This window comes from Acanthopagrus latus, chromosome 18 (genome assembly GCF_904848185.1).
Source record: "Acanthopagrus latus isolate v.2019 chromosome 18, fAcaLat1.1, whole genome shotgun sequence".
Taxonomy (NCBI): domain Eukaryota; kingdom Metazoa; phylum Chordata; class Actinopteri; order Spariformes; family Sparidae; genus Acanthopagrus; species Acanthopagrus latus.
This window is the reverse complement of record NC_051056.1, coordinates 13,878,998-13,896,458: the sequence shown is the minus strand read 5'-3', so window position 1 is coordinate 13,896,458 and position 17,461 is coordinate 13,878,998. Positions and strand designations below refer to the sequence as shown.

At 42.5% G+C, this 17,461-nt stretch overlaps 1 protein-coding gene across 2 annotated transcripts in view; it reads left to right on the top strand.

Moving 5' to 3' along the window:
* The window catches only part of tenm1 (teneurin transmembrane protein 1), a 192,145-nt gene that overhangs the window by 50,560 nt on the left and 124,124 nt on the right, over positions 1 to 17,461 (top strand). For both annotated transcript variants that reach the window (XM_037076301.1, XM_037076300.1), the window contains exons 4-5: positions 5,530 to 5,773; positions 14,603 to 14,841. In XM_037076301.1, the coding sequence (XP_036932196.1) occupies positions 5,530 to 5,773; positions 14,603 to 14,841 (483 nt within the window). The remainder of the gene's footprint in view (positions 1 to 5,529; positions 5,774 to 14,602; positions 14,842 to 17,461) is intronic.

The following is a 17,461-nucleotide window of genomic DNA, read 5'->3' as shown; positions in this document are numbered from 1 at the left end:
GTGCTACTTTAGGTCCATCTCACCTACAGTAATGCATTTTTAATACCTGTTCCAAATACCTGTTACCTGTTACATTCCCCAGTAAATCCCCCCAGATCTTCCCTCCGCCTGCTATAAAACGCTTTCCCTCACATCTCGCTTATGTAACCAAAAAGCTGATGATTCCAGGAAAAATATCTCATAAGCGACTTTCCAAAAGTGTCTTTTCTAGAGGGCTAAGTCCCAGGGGAACCTCGGGGCAGGGGCTGTTTGACACTGTCACGACTGTCATCTGGAGCCGTAACGGCCCCTCCCCTGGCCTCTATCTGCTCCCCACAGAGTTGATTTGATGTTTTTGAACTCCTGGCATGCCGGCCAAATTGCACGGCCCCTGCCCTACATCTCCAGGCCTATTTAGGTTACATCTACAATTTAACACAACATCACAGCGTGTGTGTTTGATGCGACTTTGTGTGAACGGTGAGAGATAAAGAACGACTTAGCAAGTGTTTCTCTGCCATTTGAGCATCCTGCGCGCGACGGGAGGAATCGAGTCAGTTTGTGGATCTTTGGGAGCGGAGACCCAAAGCCGCCTTCGCTAAGCCTTCTAAAGCACCATCTGGCTGCCCGGGCCTCTGTGTCACCCTTCTAACCAAGATTACATTCTCCCCCTGGCCCCTCTATCGCCGTTCGCTCTCTCCTCCCCTCCTGTCCACTTTACACCCTTTCTCCTTTTCCTTTGCCAGCAAACACTGACACGGCTGTATACCCAGAGCTGTTATAACTGGGTTTTTTTTTTGTTTTTTTTTTTCTAAAAAAAAAATCTAAATTAATAATAAACTAGAATCCATTCGAGACTTTCAAGGCAGAAATAATTTGGATTTATTATTTTGGTTTCAAAGCATTTGTGAGCCGTTTGGGGTGAAAAGCTCTTTTTCATTTTTCTCAACTCGCCCCCGTTGTAGGAATGTTTGGAATTGACAGAAATATTGTGCGAGCCTGAGCAGAATATTATTGCAATATCATGTATCATAGTAATACGTATCTCATGCTATTGCTGCAAATGTCCCTGCGCATTAACTACATCCCATACGTACAGAATTGGCAATGGAAAAATACAAAATACATTTCACTTATCACACATACAGATCAGTTTACTCTTCTTGAAGATTACTGCTCAGCCTTAGCGAAACATTATGTAATGTCTTCTGTGGCTCATAAGGAGCTTTATAGAAGTCTGAGGAAATAATGATGTCACCGGGGTTATCTTGGCCTGGAGCCTCCATTAACAACTGGGACATGTAAGTTTGAAAGATGTTGAAAGTTATCAAACGGGGCGTCTAAAAAAAAGATGCTGCAGAGAGGCATTATGGGAAGTGTGGCTTTCATTACCTAAAGAGCCAGTGGCGGCTCAAAATAGTTATTGTTCTAAAATCGTTCACAGCTTTTGAACCATTGATCCTATCTGTAAAAAAAAAAAAAAAAAAAAACTAATTTAAAGCAGAGTTTCTCAGCTTTTCATTGGTATCAGACATGTCTTGTTTGGACATCGTGGAGCTCCACAGTGAAGTGATTACGCCATCATGTTCCCCTGTAATGATTCTTCCAGGAAACCCACTAGGTTTCTTCCTCTGGGCCAGCGGGCGATGGTTGTAGCTAAGGTACTTTTTATTGTTCGTGTTCAGAGGATATATTTCTTTGCAGTGTGCTCTCATGTGATAACAACCATTTCTATTTACTCTCTGACCTTTATTGGTAAAGGAAATATAGGATTATAAGCTGTTTTCCAAGGCACGGTGATAATAGACTGAATGGATGTGACTCTCTGATGAATAACAACAGATAAAATAAGCTTCCTGAGGTTCACAGTAAAAAAAAAATAACACATTTTTGACAGCTCTTTTTATAATTATTCTGGGAAATTCACCCATTCTCAGACTGAGTAAATGTCAAATTGCAACTTAAAATGAGCCAGACTGAAACTTAATGTTCTCCTGATGCTGACCGATGGAACAGGGTAGGAAAAAAAAAAAAAAAAAGGAAATAAATACAGGAAAAGTCAGGCACCCCCAAAAATTGTGCTAATTGTTTGAGGGTTGAAAGTACAATGCTAAATTGATGGAGTGCCCCTATCATTTTCAAATGGAGAGTGGTAACCTTGAAGTAATCATTGTTATTCCAGCACGTTCTTTGTTCTTGTTCGCTCAAGTTGTTTCAAAGCAGCCAATTGGCATGTAAATGTAAATGAAATATGTAAATTAATTGGCTTGTTTTTGCTTTGTATACATAGTTTCTATCAGATCCACACAAAGCCCAGCACAGATTTTGGCATGCAAATCCCCACAGTGATATCCCACATATACAAATTAGCACATGACATCATTTCAGTACCATCTGTGGAAAGGAACTGAAACTCTTGACAGGACAGGAAAAGATTAATTTATAAAGTGCATTTTAAAATATGCTTTATGTAGCGCAGTTCAGTTTATTTCCACCTTTACCAGCTCTATAATTAAAATGCTGCTTGAATGTAAACCCCTCAGTAATAATCTAATCTCAGTGCCATAATATAACAAGGTTTTGCATAATGAGTACTTTAACTTTCCTTGTACTTGAAGGACATTTTGCTGATAATATTTTCAAACAGGTCTTTATCTTATAATGAAATATTTCTATACTTGCGTCTGGCAACATTTAGCACAAGCCCGAGCATTTGTAATAAACCCAAGTTGGCAACACTGTCGACGTGTTTTGATTCACACCTGTGGCTGGCATCCTCGCACTGTGATGTGTAAGAGAATCTGGCAGCGTTGTTGAAATTAAAACTTTTATTTTGGCAGAATCGTTCACAGCGGCTTTTACAGTTTTTGCATGCCTTGCATCAAGTCATTCAGCACAATGAAAGAGAGTCCTCAAGTCATCATATTCAAGTCAGATCTAAAGTTGTTCAGCGCCTCAAGCGTGACCGAATCTTGTTTTGCCTTTTGTTTTGGTTTTTAAGAAAATATGTGAGATAGATTTTAGCGCACCCTCGAAACATCTCCCTCCAGAAAAAAAAGCCAGAAGCAAACGAGGGATTTCTTGATGGACTCAAAGGACTCCCAGTTGCTGAAGAATCAAGCTGAAAACTGAGGCACCACTTTAAAGCTCCCGGTGTATTACAGTGACACGATGCAGCGCTGCTCTAAAAATGTTCCAGCAGTTTTCCCTAAGCATGTAATTTTTAATACTCAGAGGTGGTTCAGACCAAAATAACTTTCATTTTCCACATCCATTAGATTAGACTAAACAGCACCTCCAGGTGATGACACAAATACATTTCCTGTCATTTTACCAGGTCTCATATGGAGTCAGTTCCAGCACAGTCTGATTAGCTTTTCAAATCTCCCAGTGATTTACTGCGGTGATAACAAGCAGCCTGTGTGTCTATATGGGACGATGCAATATTATATACTGTCTCAGGAGGAAATCAGTTATTAAGGTTTGGATGGAGCGGTGTGTATTACAGATGTGTGAGTAGAAATGTGACAAATCCACCAGTTAAGAAGATTCCCAAACCACAAGTTGACACACAAACAGTGTCAGCTGTTGTTATTCAACAGGACGACATGTAAAACATGCTAAAAATATCACGTTTTATGTGCGGGTGTGAAATGTGCATCATCCCAGATGGCCCAGAGCAATAAACAACAAAGCAGGGAGGACAATGTTCAGTTGTGTTTTCCATGAAACCAGGAAAAACATTTGTGAGTAATGGCTTGTCACGGGTAAGGGAGACATTATTGCATTGTGACAGTATGCAGAGAGTGGAGACAAATATTTTGTCACATGCTTTGGATGACGATCCGGCTATGTTGGAAGATCAATAAGCAGCGATGTGTTTTGGATCATGTGTTCAGAGAGCTTAGAGTTTACACTATGATTTTGGAAATACTTGCGTCAAACATGCAGATATATGTACACAAGCAGAGAGAAACTTCATAACCGCCGCTGGAGCAGCGTTCAGACTAGCTTTTTTTCATCTGGACAGATGGCATGACGGAAACATCACCATGGAAACGTTTATAGACCATTAAGAGAGCTGTTCCTGTCCTGTCGTCGCAATACAACAACACTGCAACAATATATAGATCTTGTAAATGTGAATTTCAAACAACTGAGACAGTCGTAAAAACCTGATATGATGTGTCAGTGAACATTGGTGGATACGACACGCACATGTGAAAAGATCAAACCAATATTTTGCTTTTTTTTTTTTTTTGCATTGCTTAAAATGCGTGTGATTCAGATTCAGATTCAGTTATTATGGAAATGTTGATGACGACTCGCTCCATAACCGTTCCCCTGCAATATTTAGAAAAAGGATGTCGCCACAGTTTCAGACATAACGGTAGGTGAAGTGCAGATACCGGTAACATGGAAGATTTCATGCCAGCAATAGGCACTAAAAAAAAACCCAAAAGATAATTCAGTGCTTCACTTTTTTGCAGTTTTCATCTGGCAGGGATCATAAAATCTGTTGTTGCTTTTGTCTGTGTAATACTTACACTTGAATAGGGAAGACCGTGGTATTCTCCCAGGTGAGCTACATTTCCAGATACTAAATTATTGCTGACATTTTGGCAGCATAATAGAGTTGTGGGCCAATACGGCCTGTCTACCAGATTCTGCACTCCTTTTGTCCCGTACAGCGGGTTCGAGGCTAATGTTACATTCATTGTCAATACAGCTGGACAGAGTTGGTCTTTTGGGATGAGGGATTTGCCGTGTTCACAGAGCCATGCGGCAACCATATGGCATGAGCTGTCCCCCTAAACACTCATAACTAATGTCCCAGGACGCTTGACGCACACTCATGAATACATACCGACACGACGCGCACGCACGGAGACGCGCGCCAGGCGGCTTCGTCTGCAGTCGCACGCGCGTACACACATTAAACAAACATTTTTCTTTTTGGCAAAGCCGTAATTATTCTATGCTTACTTTCAGAAAACAGACTGAAAATAGGAGAGAGCGCAGCGGGTGGGGGGAGAAGAGGAGATGGGGGGAGGGGGAGTGAAAGAGAATGATAAATGATGAATTGGGAGAGCTCTAGCTAGACCCCCAGGTTACCAGTGTGAGGGAGTTACAGCTGGCTAGCTCATTCCGTCGAGCTACAGATCTCATAATAAACATCACATGGGTAGTTTGGGCTGGCGGGTGCAGATTAAGCCGGAGCTGTTAGCTCTTTAAAGACTGCTCAATGCTGCAGCCAGCCAAGAACCTATTTATAGGGCAGCTGGAAGTGTATCAAAGCAGGTAGGAAGGGAAGACACTGGACAGGCACAGTTTCCAAGCTGATTTATGCCCTTCAATCAGTGTAATAACAATAAACTGTCAACTAACACGCCACTTTTATTTGTAATTTATGGGACAGCGCTCCTAATAAACCTATGTTTATTTCTCCCCTGTCTCTCTCTCTCTCTCTTTCTCTATCACTCCCTCCTCCTCCTCCTCCTCCTCCTCCTCCTCCTCCTCTGCGGCTCCTCTCATTCTCTCTCTGCGCAGAGCTGCCCAGCAGTCCAGGTGGTCAGTTCACGTTCCGCCCGCTGCCCCCTCCTCCCCCTCCGCCCCACGCCTGCACTTGTGCCCGCCCGGCGCCCTACACTCAAGTCAGCCTGCAGAGGAAGACCATGCCGACGCGGTGCCAGGCCAGCCAGGGCAGCCAGGGGGCAGACACAAGCTCGAGCACAGACCAGGCGCAGCTTCACAACAGCTGGGTGCTCAACAGCAACATTCCCCTAGAGACCAGGTAAGGGAATGCAACAAATGAAGAAGTCCCACTGACGGTGCCCTTATAGGTTATTTTTACACTGGTGGTTTTTTTTTTTTTTTTTTTTTAAGAACTACCATCTGTGCATTGAAATTGTGTGTATACGCAGGGTTTTTTTTTTTTAATGCGGGCTAACAGGTGATTGACTCCCTTGGCTTTAGCAGTAGGAAGTTTTTTTTTGTGTCACGTTCAACATCAACAACATGCAGGAAAACAGGGAGCGGTAGGAAGCAGCAGACGGTACACATCAGCCTGCATCCAGAGGACGTTAAAACGCTGCTCCTGGAACGCCTGAAAACACCTCGTCGGTTGCCCCCTGTGACTTTTGTTGCATCACGCACGTATGCAGGGAGAGCGGTGCTGGCTCAGGTGTTTGTGAGCTGGCCAATCAGAAGAGACTGGGAATTTGGTTGAGGGGGCGATGTGTTTTTTGAGCATTAAAGCCTGTAAACCTAAAGCTAAATTATGAACCCGAAAATTAGCACAGCATGTCTCCATTAAACATTCTGAGTTCCAGAGCAGATGATGGAGGTAGCTTAGGAGTGCGACATCTCGCCTCTTTCTCAGCTCTGCTGAGAGGTGTACACGCTCCATGTGTCAAGAGGTCCCCGCCCACTGGGGACTGACATAGAGTCTGCAGATTATATCACAGAGGATCATTTCTTAATATCTCCCCTTCAGGCTCTTTCAAGCTCAGCGCAGTCTAAAGGACTTCAACAGGCATCACACCATCGCACCAGAAAATTAGCCGACACTGAATAATACAGTACAAACGACACCTGCAGAGTCATTTGACGCAGGAACGAGCGCTGATTTTACCCTGCGCTGAAGACAAAAGCCAGATGCGTTGGCTTCGTTTCAAAACGGTAGTTATGTAATTTTGCAATTAAATCTTTTACCCGATGAAGGTCTAAGAACCAAAATGTTGCATCTAAAATAAAGTTTATTGCAAGTAAAAAAAAAAAAGGGAGAGTTCAGGCACTCTCTCTGCTCTTGCCTATGGATATTTCCTCCTACGCACCTGTCTGCAAGAAACTGAAGGTGCGTGTGAGCCTTTACAGTCGAGCTAAGGAAACCCTTAAAAATGAAAATATCTTCAAGGCAAATTGCCCTACTTCAACATAATGTCACTTGATTAAAGACATTTCTTTAATCTCACAAATGAGGATCATTAGATTAAAGGAAATTCTTTCATCAGGACTGTGAGTTGGCAGACTTTCTTAGAGAAGTCGGAGTGGAATGATTAAGAATGAATGTTGGACTAAAGGATTTGGACATGTTTTGCACGTGTAGAAAGGAGAAAGTGGAACACCATGCAGGCCTCAGGGGTATTATTACATGACTTTGCACACCATCAAAGTCAGAGCCAATCTATCAGGCTTTTTTTTTTTTTTTTTTTTTTAAGGATTCTTTTCATTCTCTTACCCCCAATTGCAGACAGTTTTACCAGGGGAGCAGTATCTGAGTTAGACTACCTGAAGTAGGAATGAAATTTGATATTTTGTAGAAATCATCTTTTCAGGAACACATTGTGATTCAACTTCCAGGTAGCAGACATTTCCCGAGCGCCGGAATCTGGCGCCGTCAAACGGAATTAAGCATTTGCTTGCTGCATAAGTAACAATTGATCAGAGAATTATTTAGGAGATCCTCGTTTCTGAGGCTGCTTTTCGAGAGGAAGCAGCAAGGTGCAAAAGAATATGTTTGCATGTTTAATGAGGGATCGGTGCTGCAGCTGAATTCCGGTATTATGAGTGAGGGTGAGATTGGCAGGCTGCCACACCAGAAGAAGAGATTTTTAATAAGTTATGCATTAGGACCATAATTAGATCTTACCTCATTTAAAGGAAAGGGAGAATAAAATTAGATCCAGCGACAATTTAAATTAATCATCGGCCAGACATGAGTACTAATGCAGAGGACTTGTCAGAAGTGCATTGTAATTACATTATCGGTGTGTGTCTGTGTGTGTCTGATTTCAATGAAAATCCAACAAAAACATCACGCTCTCTGTTTTTCAAATCGCTCAAATCAATATTTGCTGAATGTAAAGAACTGTCTCCCAAAGAGAGATGTGATTATAAAACACAATATCCGCAGTGGCTCAGTATATTGGATGGCGCCTTTTTGCAGTAATACATTTTTGCATTTGGGAGTTTATAGTCAAATAAGTTTCATTTGATAGTGCTCTATTAGTTCTGAGCCATAAAATGTAATCATATTCATAGTCAATAGAATAGTGCCCCTTCATGATATAATTCAGATATTATTGGCTCTTTTCTATCTAGCTTTTGGTGGGGGGCACATGGAAAAAAAAAAAAATGACTAAGTCTTCACTGCTTAACTGTTTTTGGGTTGGATTTAATATTCCGGCTCCCTGCTCACTCCCCTCTCTCACATCCACAGATTCACTACTAATCTAATGATTTCATATTTTAGCGCTTGCCGTGATGCTGCCGCCGCTGCCGCTATCGGCTCAATCTCAGGCATGAGATTAAAGATTTATCAAGTATTTACAATCTTGACACGGGGGCTCATGCCAATGGAATTATAAGTGATGCAAAGACCTTAATAAATGGCAAAAAAAAAATGCTATAATATCTCTTGTTGTCAAGTGCACTTCCCTTTTCCTTGATGCGCATTTGATGAATCTGTATTGAAAAGTATTGACGTTGCGTCAGCAGAGATTAAGATTGTTTGAAGTGTGCATAGATTTCCTTTTCAGCAGCATATCCGTTATGTTTCTGGAGAGGGCAGCTTGTGTAAGTGGAAGGATGCAGATATGGATATTCAATATATCTGACTGGGTCTCACACTGGGTGTGTTAAGAGGCATAACAAATGTTGGGACTGTAATAAATTGACTGTTGCCCTGCCTTCCCTCCTTCCTCTTATAGCTGATAGTGCGACTCCTGGAATCACACACAGTGCATGTGCAGATACACATCCATATCTGGTTTAATACACACACACACACTCACACACACACATCTGCATATACCTGCAACCCGTGAGCCTCCACCCACACACACAGTCATTCCCACATATCCAGGTAGAAGCAGCCCTTGGGCCGTAGACTCCGACCTCCCGAAGAGCTGGAGCTCTCATTTTCTTCCCGTCTCAGGGGAAATCTGCCCTCTGATATGAATTCGGAGCTTCCTGGGCGTCGCCTCTGGATATTGTCTGAGAAGATCAAAGGCAGGGAGCCAGGAAGAACAGTGAAGTATTTTTAAAAGCACTGCACAAGAAGACTAGAGTTTCACATGCGTTGACAAATGCAATTTCTTCAGCTGGATTCTGATCCCCTTTTGCTCGAATCCGGCTTCAGCAGAGCAATAAAAGCACCACAGTGGACTCGACCTGTGTACTGGCCTCAAAAATGTGAAAATGCCCACCTGTGTTTGGCATCTTTTTGTGTGTGCTTGTCATCGCGTGGGCACCTCTGAGCCGGGCCCTGTTTCTGTGTGTCTTTGTGCGTGTATGTTGGTCCTAAATTTATCTCTGGCCTTTCAGAACTGAACTACCACTGACCCTCAGGTGTGTGGTTGCTCCATGTGCAGCCTCCTGTGTCCCCCCCCATCGGACTCACAGCCTTCAGCAGACAACCCTGGATGGGTAGATTGAGAGCGGAGCGGAGGCAGACAGTGAAGGATGGGTGTCATCTGTCTCTCATGTTGAACACAGCCACAGGGCCACATTATAGAGGGAGACGGAGACGAAGGATGACTGGCAAATTGAAAAAAAAAAAAAAAGAGAGAGAAAAAAAGAGAGGTTTTGAGCAAATGAAAAGATTGAAACAGACAGATGGACAACAACAGTATTTTCAGGCTATATTGTGATACACAAGATATCTCAATATTTTGAAATCTACTCAGAAGTACCACATGAGTGCTCAGGATGACTGCTGGTAGGTTCTCAAAATATTAACACAATAAGAGTTTTATTTTTTAATGATTCTGGGTAAAGGCGAGCGTTATGACAAGTCGACCAGTCAGGCAAGTTCACATGAGATTAGTTAAGGGGACATTTTTATCCAGATCACATATTTTAAGAAATTAAAAAACATAATATTTGATGGTGATTTATAATAGCTTTATGGCACAGCCCTCTTGATTAATTTATTTTTTGGCTGAAAACAGAATTGCTAATATTTCAAATAGCAAACGACTTAAAATCTAACACATAGAACCAAAAAAAAAAAACTGAATTAATATCTAAATCACTGCAACACAATTATTCAACAACAGTGACTTGTGCTTTTCTTTTGCACATTTCACAGTACAGTCATCAGATGCCCAGTTGTTCCATCTAATGTAATGGTGGCACTGCAGTAACAAAAGATTAAGAGAAAGTAAAAACGTACAGTCAGAACTCCTCCCTGCCTTCTCGTTGGGTTCATTTGTTCCTTCCGTACCTTTACTTTTAATCTCTTTCTCCCTGTCCCTTTTTGATCACGTTTGCCATCCTCCTTTCCTATTTCCTGTCACGTTTCCCTTCTTCCTACCTACTGTACTCTCTTTGATCAGGGCTTTTTCTGTGGGGAAAGTGTTTGAGACACATCCACTCAGCTGCCTGGCATTCCGGCATCGATCACTAGTTACTATGAGTGGTGTGGTTGTGGTTTGGGTTTTTTTTTCCATCCATGTGGGAATTTTCCCCGAATGAATTTGACAAGAGCCGAATGTGTGGACCAATGCATTTTGGATCCCACCATTAGAAGCTGGAAAAGACAACATGGACAAATGCATACTTGTATCACAGTAACAATATAATATTGCTATATTGGCCGGCCCCAGTCCATCTAAATGAAATTAAGTACATTATTGACTCCTAAATAAAGAAAGATCAACAGTAAATTCAAAAACTCTCGGCACTATTTTTTTTGTTTTGTTTTATTTTGTTTTTTACCTTTTTTTGATAACATTTTATTTTTAACCCGTTTTTTTGCGATGCACATTTTTCCTCCTGTAATGAACTCTAAATAACCTCTACAAATCAGGTCCTATCGAAATTAACTTGCCTTGAGATAAAGCCGCTAGTTTCCATTGCAAATCATTGTGCAAAGCGAACATTCCTGAATTTCTAATGGCAATGGAATTACCGCGACTCAGGGTTTATGATCTGAGTTATTCCGCAGTCATACATCGTGATACCTTAACTGAAGTCTGGAAGAAATATTGGTAACCGCTCGGCCTGCCATACTCACCGTCCCGCTTTTAAGGCATATCATAGGCACATCCATCTTCAAGGCTGAATATGAGACTAAAAATCACTTGAGAAGATGGATGTGTTTTTGCCGTGTATGAGGGCAAATGGACGAGCGGGTGCAGCCTGGTGTCCAACGATGCTGTCAGTCTGCTGTCTGGCCCCACTTTAATGGCCTGTCCTCCGAGGGCCCTTCAGAGACCGCGGTCCTACCAGCAGCCACTGACCTCACACCCCGCGCTGCACGGACAGAATAACAGTCTGGCAGGGCTGCATGTCTGCCCCAACATATCACACTCACAGCCGGTATTAACCCTCGGAAAGGAACAAGGTAACCTGGGGCAGTCATTGCTGTTGGAGGATTCCAGGAGCTCCGGGATATTTTTTTTTTTTGCTATGGAAAACACACACACACTGCAGAGAGGAAAATAATGAGTCATGCCTGTGTTTTTTTTTTTGTTTTTTTTTTGCCTCTGATGTTTTCCCCAACACAGCCATTCATTGTTTGCCCACACCAGCAGCCTTAGTTTATTTTTTGATGGAAGTCAATATGGCCGCAGCAAGCTGGAACTGCCTATAATTGCCTGCTCGCCAGATTCACGTTTCTCAAATTGCATAATTTCCTTGCCCCCAAATTTTTGCTTCCTCGTCTGACACCCTCCAACCCCTCGCCCTCCATTATCCAAACACAATATAGATGAAATGCTACCTCATTTAATTGCCCTTCAGCTTAGCTTCCTATCATCATCTGCCATCTAACGCGCTCTCTCTTCATAATGAAAATGAACTTCATCTTCGTTTAACTAATACGGCGGCATAACTTAAGTAGTTGCTTTGATGACTCAAAAAAGGAATAGGTAAGTCATTGATCCTTGGCTGCCAGGGCTTTTTTTTATTCTCTTTCATATCAGTGCTGCTCTGCATCACAGTAGCTGCTCATAATGTTGCACCGGAGAGGCACTTTGTCGAATTTGGGTTCATCTCTGATGAAAGACCTGGACGGGAAAAGAGCATATACTTTAACATTCTGTCACATATATGGTATCTGTAGTGTACTGTGGGTGTGTAACAGTGCAGCCAACACTGTTTAATATTAATTCAAGGAGAAATATTGTCCTCATTTTTGGGTTCATGATATTAATCGGGGTTTCTGCTAGAATAGTTTTACAGGTATTTGTGCTCATAAAACACATCAGGTTTTCTCATACTGTCCAGTGCTGTAGCCCTGAATCCCCTCTCTTGCACTTTTACCGTTTCTAACTTATAACTTTTCTACTGATCTCTAACATGAACAGGAACATGTATAAAACACCGAAGGAAAGGGGGAAAAAAAAAAAAAAAAGCATAATAGGTCTCATTTAACAGGTTATAGCACACTAAATGTGAATAATGACCATGTTTTACATTCATCATGTCTATCGCTCACCTTCCACAGGTTATGTTAGAACATAATGTAAATTGCAGGAGGAATTGCAGCGCTTAGGCACTTAGACTACTTATCTTCCTTGATTTTAGTTTTCTGGATGAATCTTTGATGATGCATTACTTGCGAGTTTAGGAAACCACTTAAATTGAAAGCACACAAATGCAGCCAAACTACTGGGGCAGTAAGGATGAGACTGAATGACTTTATTCTAGAAGGTACATTGAAAGCTTTTGAGATGGGTGAGGCTTAGGACGACTGCGGCTCCGTGCGGTGGCAAATTAGAGCAATCCGCCCTGCGTGTGATATCTGAATCCTGAATCCATCATTTAAAAAATAGCAGGAGAGGGGTCTCTAAAATCTCCCACCTTGGGGGCCCTTTAAATGAGTTTCAGTCAGGCATGGTTCAGAGTTAGTCTGAATTCCTCTGAGTGCATATTTGCATAAATAGAATCAGAATACCTAAGAAAAGATGATGTCTGTGCGGTGCTAAACTAATTGGTGAACGACGAAACTCCTGTCCTAGATAGGCCTTCGATTGTTTTCCAAATTCATGCTATAATCTACTTTCGAAAGACAAAAACAGTGGTCCCAGGGGTGGCAGGTAGTTTGTGGGACACACAATGCAGAACAGCTCCCCTCTCATAAGATTAGGGCAGCAATTAATTGTATGGTTGCCAGAACCCCTCCCTCAGAATTTAGCATCCGAGCATTAGATCTGCCCAGTGTGGTGTGGACACGGGTGTGGTTAGAGGGGTACTTTGCATTCAGAGAGTTTGGTGGTGGTTGAAACCCACAAAGAAGTAAGAAACGGTGTAAGGAATGGATTAAACAGTGTTCGTCTGCTCTGATGCCAGCAGCAATCGTTAGCATGTCTCTCTAACTAGCTTATTACCCACAGTAGTAATCGAGTGTTGCTCCTGAGGCCAAGGAGAGCCTTATTGAATAACTGCTTCAGCTTGTGTAGTTACAGGTTTTTGTTGTTCACATTTAGCACATCCACTCTGCAGTATTTGTTGAGGGTGATATTAGCAGCGCTGTCCTGCTCTTTATTGGATTCAGGAAAGTTTAAACTCCAGTGAACCCAGATAAAATTATGTTAGCAAAGCACATCATCAACAACTGAGGTAAAAAGTGCAAGCACATTTCCTGAATAAGATGGCAAAAGCTAAGCAGCCTGATGGTCTCACAGTTTTCCTCATATTTATCGTACTGTCTGAAAAATAATACACTTATTTATTTTCCGTGTCTTCTACCTGGCTCGTCAGCTGGCGAGGATGCTGACTTTTTGTCCGCATCTTTAGCCTTCGCCTTTGAGAACAACAACAGCGTAATGTATGTATTGCAGCCATCAAGTCAGAGGGGTATAAGGCTGAAACGCGGTATGACTTTTGACTTTAAGGTCATAATTCGATTCGAATGTAGACTTTTCAGCGCTGACTTGGCAGCAGTTACGTTCTGGAATCCTTTTAAAAACAACAGCTTGACTGTATCATGGTTGCTTTTTGTGGGTTGGCAGTTCAAGTTCAGATTTTATTTACCAAAAATAATGATTCCGGAGGTCAACAAAATACCACCGTTCGGGATTTTTCAACAATAAACAAACAAACAGATAGAAATTTGAAGTTTGTTGCAAAGTTTTCGTTTTTCAGATCTGTCCGGAGTAAACCCTCCTCTCAAAGAAATCAATAGAGGATCTCTGTCGTTGTGCACATAAGCGTGCGCGTGGAAGTTCATCTGCAGGCTACCGGTCGGCCAGCTGCGTCGTGTTGTTTTGTTTGTTTGTCCGTGGTGGGGAGGTCATCACTGATGCCGCCTTTAAATTCCATGATTGAAAGTGAAAGCTCATCTCAACTTACTTTTCATTTATAATTGAAATCACCATACCTCCGCCATCACTTGCATATTCAAGACCATTGTTGTAAGACTGCCCTTTTAACATCACTCAGCCCATTGGAGCCTCTGTTTTCAACTCTGTCAGCCTCTCTCTGAAAAATCAAGACCCATTGTTTCCAATAGTCGCCCACTCAGATTTGGAGTGGTAAATCTGCCACAATTACCTTTTTTTTTTTCCTTTTTTTTTTTTTAATGTGCCGTGCGCCGGTTACTGAGGGGTGAACAGTCAATTGCAGGTTAGAATGAAATTTCTAACCTCTGTGTTTCTTTGTTTTCCTCCAACAGACACTTCCTGTTCAAGCAGGGCTCTGGTTCATCGGCTCTGCTGTCAGGAGCCGGGCAGGGTTACCCCCTGACGTCTGGAACTGTGTACTCGCCTCCGCCCCGGCCTCTCCCTCGCAGCAGCGTGACCAGACCACTGTTTACCTTCAACAAGCCTCATCGCTGCTGCAACTGGAAGTGTACAGCCCTGTCCGCGTCGCTCCTCACCCTCACCCTGGCCCTGCTGCTCACATACGTCATCGGTGAGTTCCGGCGCGCACACTGGCCATCGCGCGCCGCACGTCTGTCCCGTCCGGCTGCACAAGACGGTTTGCCCTTGTTTGTTTTGATTATATTTTTGAGAATCAACACTCTCAAAAACAGATCGCTGGAGGGGCCAGGAAATTGGGAGGCTTGTCAAGAGACTGCCTAATTAATTCAAAAAAAGGATCGATAAAGCATACAGAAACAAACCCAGACACTGGTTGGAATACACACCAAATGTTGCAGGCATCAAAGGGTAAAAAAAAAATACAGGAACCAAAAAAAAAATAAATAAAAAAAAGCAAAAGAAGCGGAGGAGAAAATCGATGGGGATCAAAGCAGGACTGCTGAAAATGTTCGCACTCTTACTTTGAAGGAGCTGGCTTTAAAAACAGCAGGTAGTGCGTTTCAAAACGTGACCCTCTGTAGGATGCTCTAAATTGTAAATTAGCTGCGCGGAAACCGACGCACACAAAACCGGTAATTATTCTGTGATGAATACACACATTATGCACTAACTTATGCACTGTTTTTCTTTCTCTCTCCCTCACACACACGCAGCAACACACACAGACACTCACACCTTATTACTTCGCTGACTTTTTTTAGACTTGTTGTTATGATACAAATCAATCCAGGTTTGTTTTGCTGATGACCTCATTGTCTGTGGCCCTGTTCCAGTGGTTTATGTATTTTTTAAGGAGTTTATTTGTATTTGTTTGTTTTGAGGTGATATGTTAATTACTTAACACCCCCCCCCCCCCACACCCCCACCCCCACCACCACCACCACCCCCACCCCCACCCCCTTTCCTTTTTTTCACCTTACTTGTCGCAGGATGTGCCTGTGCTTAAGTGAATCGGAACGCTTTAACTGCAGATGAACGAGGATTAACCCCCGGACTTTGTGATTGATACTAATTATGAAATGATTAGTAAGTCCCGGTTGCTGTTTTTAAGTCTCGGAGAGATAATCAGCAGAGTTTGTCAAAGTCACATACCGAATTTAGTCATCGATCCCCGTCCGGTTGCACCAAACTCCCAGTTCACGCTCAACCTTGGCTCGGCTCTCCACCTCAGCACATCGTCTCCACCTCAGCCCTCCCCAAGTGCAGATATCGCAACCCTCCACCCAGCCGGTTCATTTCCCTCCTGTGGTGGTGCTCAAGGTCACACCGGAGCAAGCGGGGGTTCGCATTAATCACACACACACATATATAGACACACACACACACACACACATCACAGACAGACATCATACACACACATACCCTGGTGAATCCATGCAGATTAATCCCCAGGCTGAACCATGCTATTCCATTAATGTCCCGGCCCCGGTAATTAGTGCATTAGTGAGGAGTGTGAGTGATGACTTGGAGACGACATCACCTTTTAATTGGTGTCATGCTCCACTCCTGCTTGGCAATGATCGATCTCAATGTTGACGTCGCCATGGCAACGGCGCAAAAGACGTACGGGGAAGCAGGCGCAGACGACATGTTAGCCTGTGCATCAAAGATATTCAAACAGGAAGATTAAAGTGGCCATGGGCTTAATGTCTTTGTCTAGGGGGAGAGGTTGAGACACAGGCCACCAGATGATTAGGTTCTCTCATTACATAATGCTTCAGTAATTTTAATGAATTAATTACCAGCCACTGACAGGAAGAGGGAAAAAAGTTCTCCCCCATTAATTCTTTTTTTTTACGCTTTTTCATCTTCACAGAATAATAGCCATGTTGACTTTTGCTGTATTTATTGATTTGGAGTTGGTCGCTCATTAAGTCAAGTTCTTATTGATGATTCATTCTTATTATCATAAATATTAGAATACAAAACAGAATAAATAATATGCACTGTTTAAAATATGTTAATGAGTCATGCTTTATTCCAAATTTAATCAGCTCCTGCCGGCTATTGTACTGAACTAAGCCGGGCAGTTGTTATGTTTCGCATATTTATTTATATTTATTTTTCATGCTGGTGAGATGCATGTAAGGCTGAAACCTTTAGTTTAATTAGTTGATGAGAGAGTCAAGAAAACATTTTGAATTATCAAGCAAATGTGCCAATTGTTCCTATGTTTCCAGCCTCTCGATTTTGAGAATGTGCGACTTCTCTTTGTCGTATGTGTTAGGTGTCAGGGTTAATTCAAAAACGGAGCCCAAACGTGAGTAACGAGGAGGCAGGCAGGTAAACGAACAAAAGGCGAGCTTAATAACAAAGCCAGAGCCCAGACATCAAATCCAAAAATCCAAAATGCGAGTATGAAAGAGAGTTGACAAAAGTCTTGCAACGAAGTGAAACAAAAATGGAGGAAGCAGGCGAATCCAAGAATCAAGAAGTCCAAAAACTTACAGCCTTATAACAAACCTTATGAAAAGGCACACACCAAAGAGGAAATAGATAAAGAACCATAGACAGCGACTAATTGATAGATAAACACAGGCGAACTGGGAAAATGGCAGGAAAAGAACAAAGGGAGGACACATGAGGAGAGAGCTAACTAAACCAAAAACTTCCATCTTAAAAACACAATCACATTGCCTCAACATCCCCTTTCCTTAGACCTAAGATTCAAGTGAGGAAAACCCCCCCAGAATAGACCCAAAAACTGACTG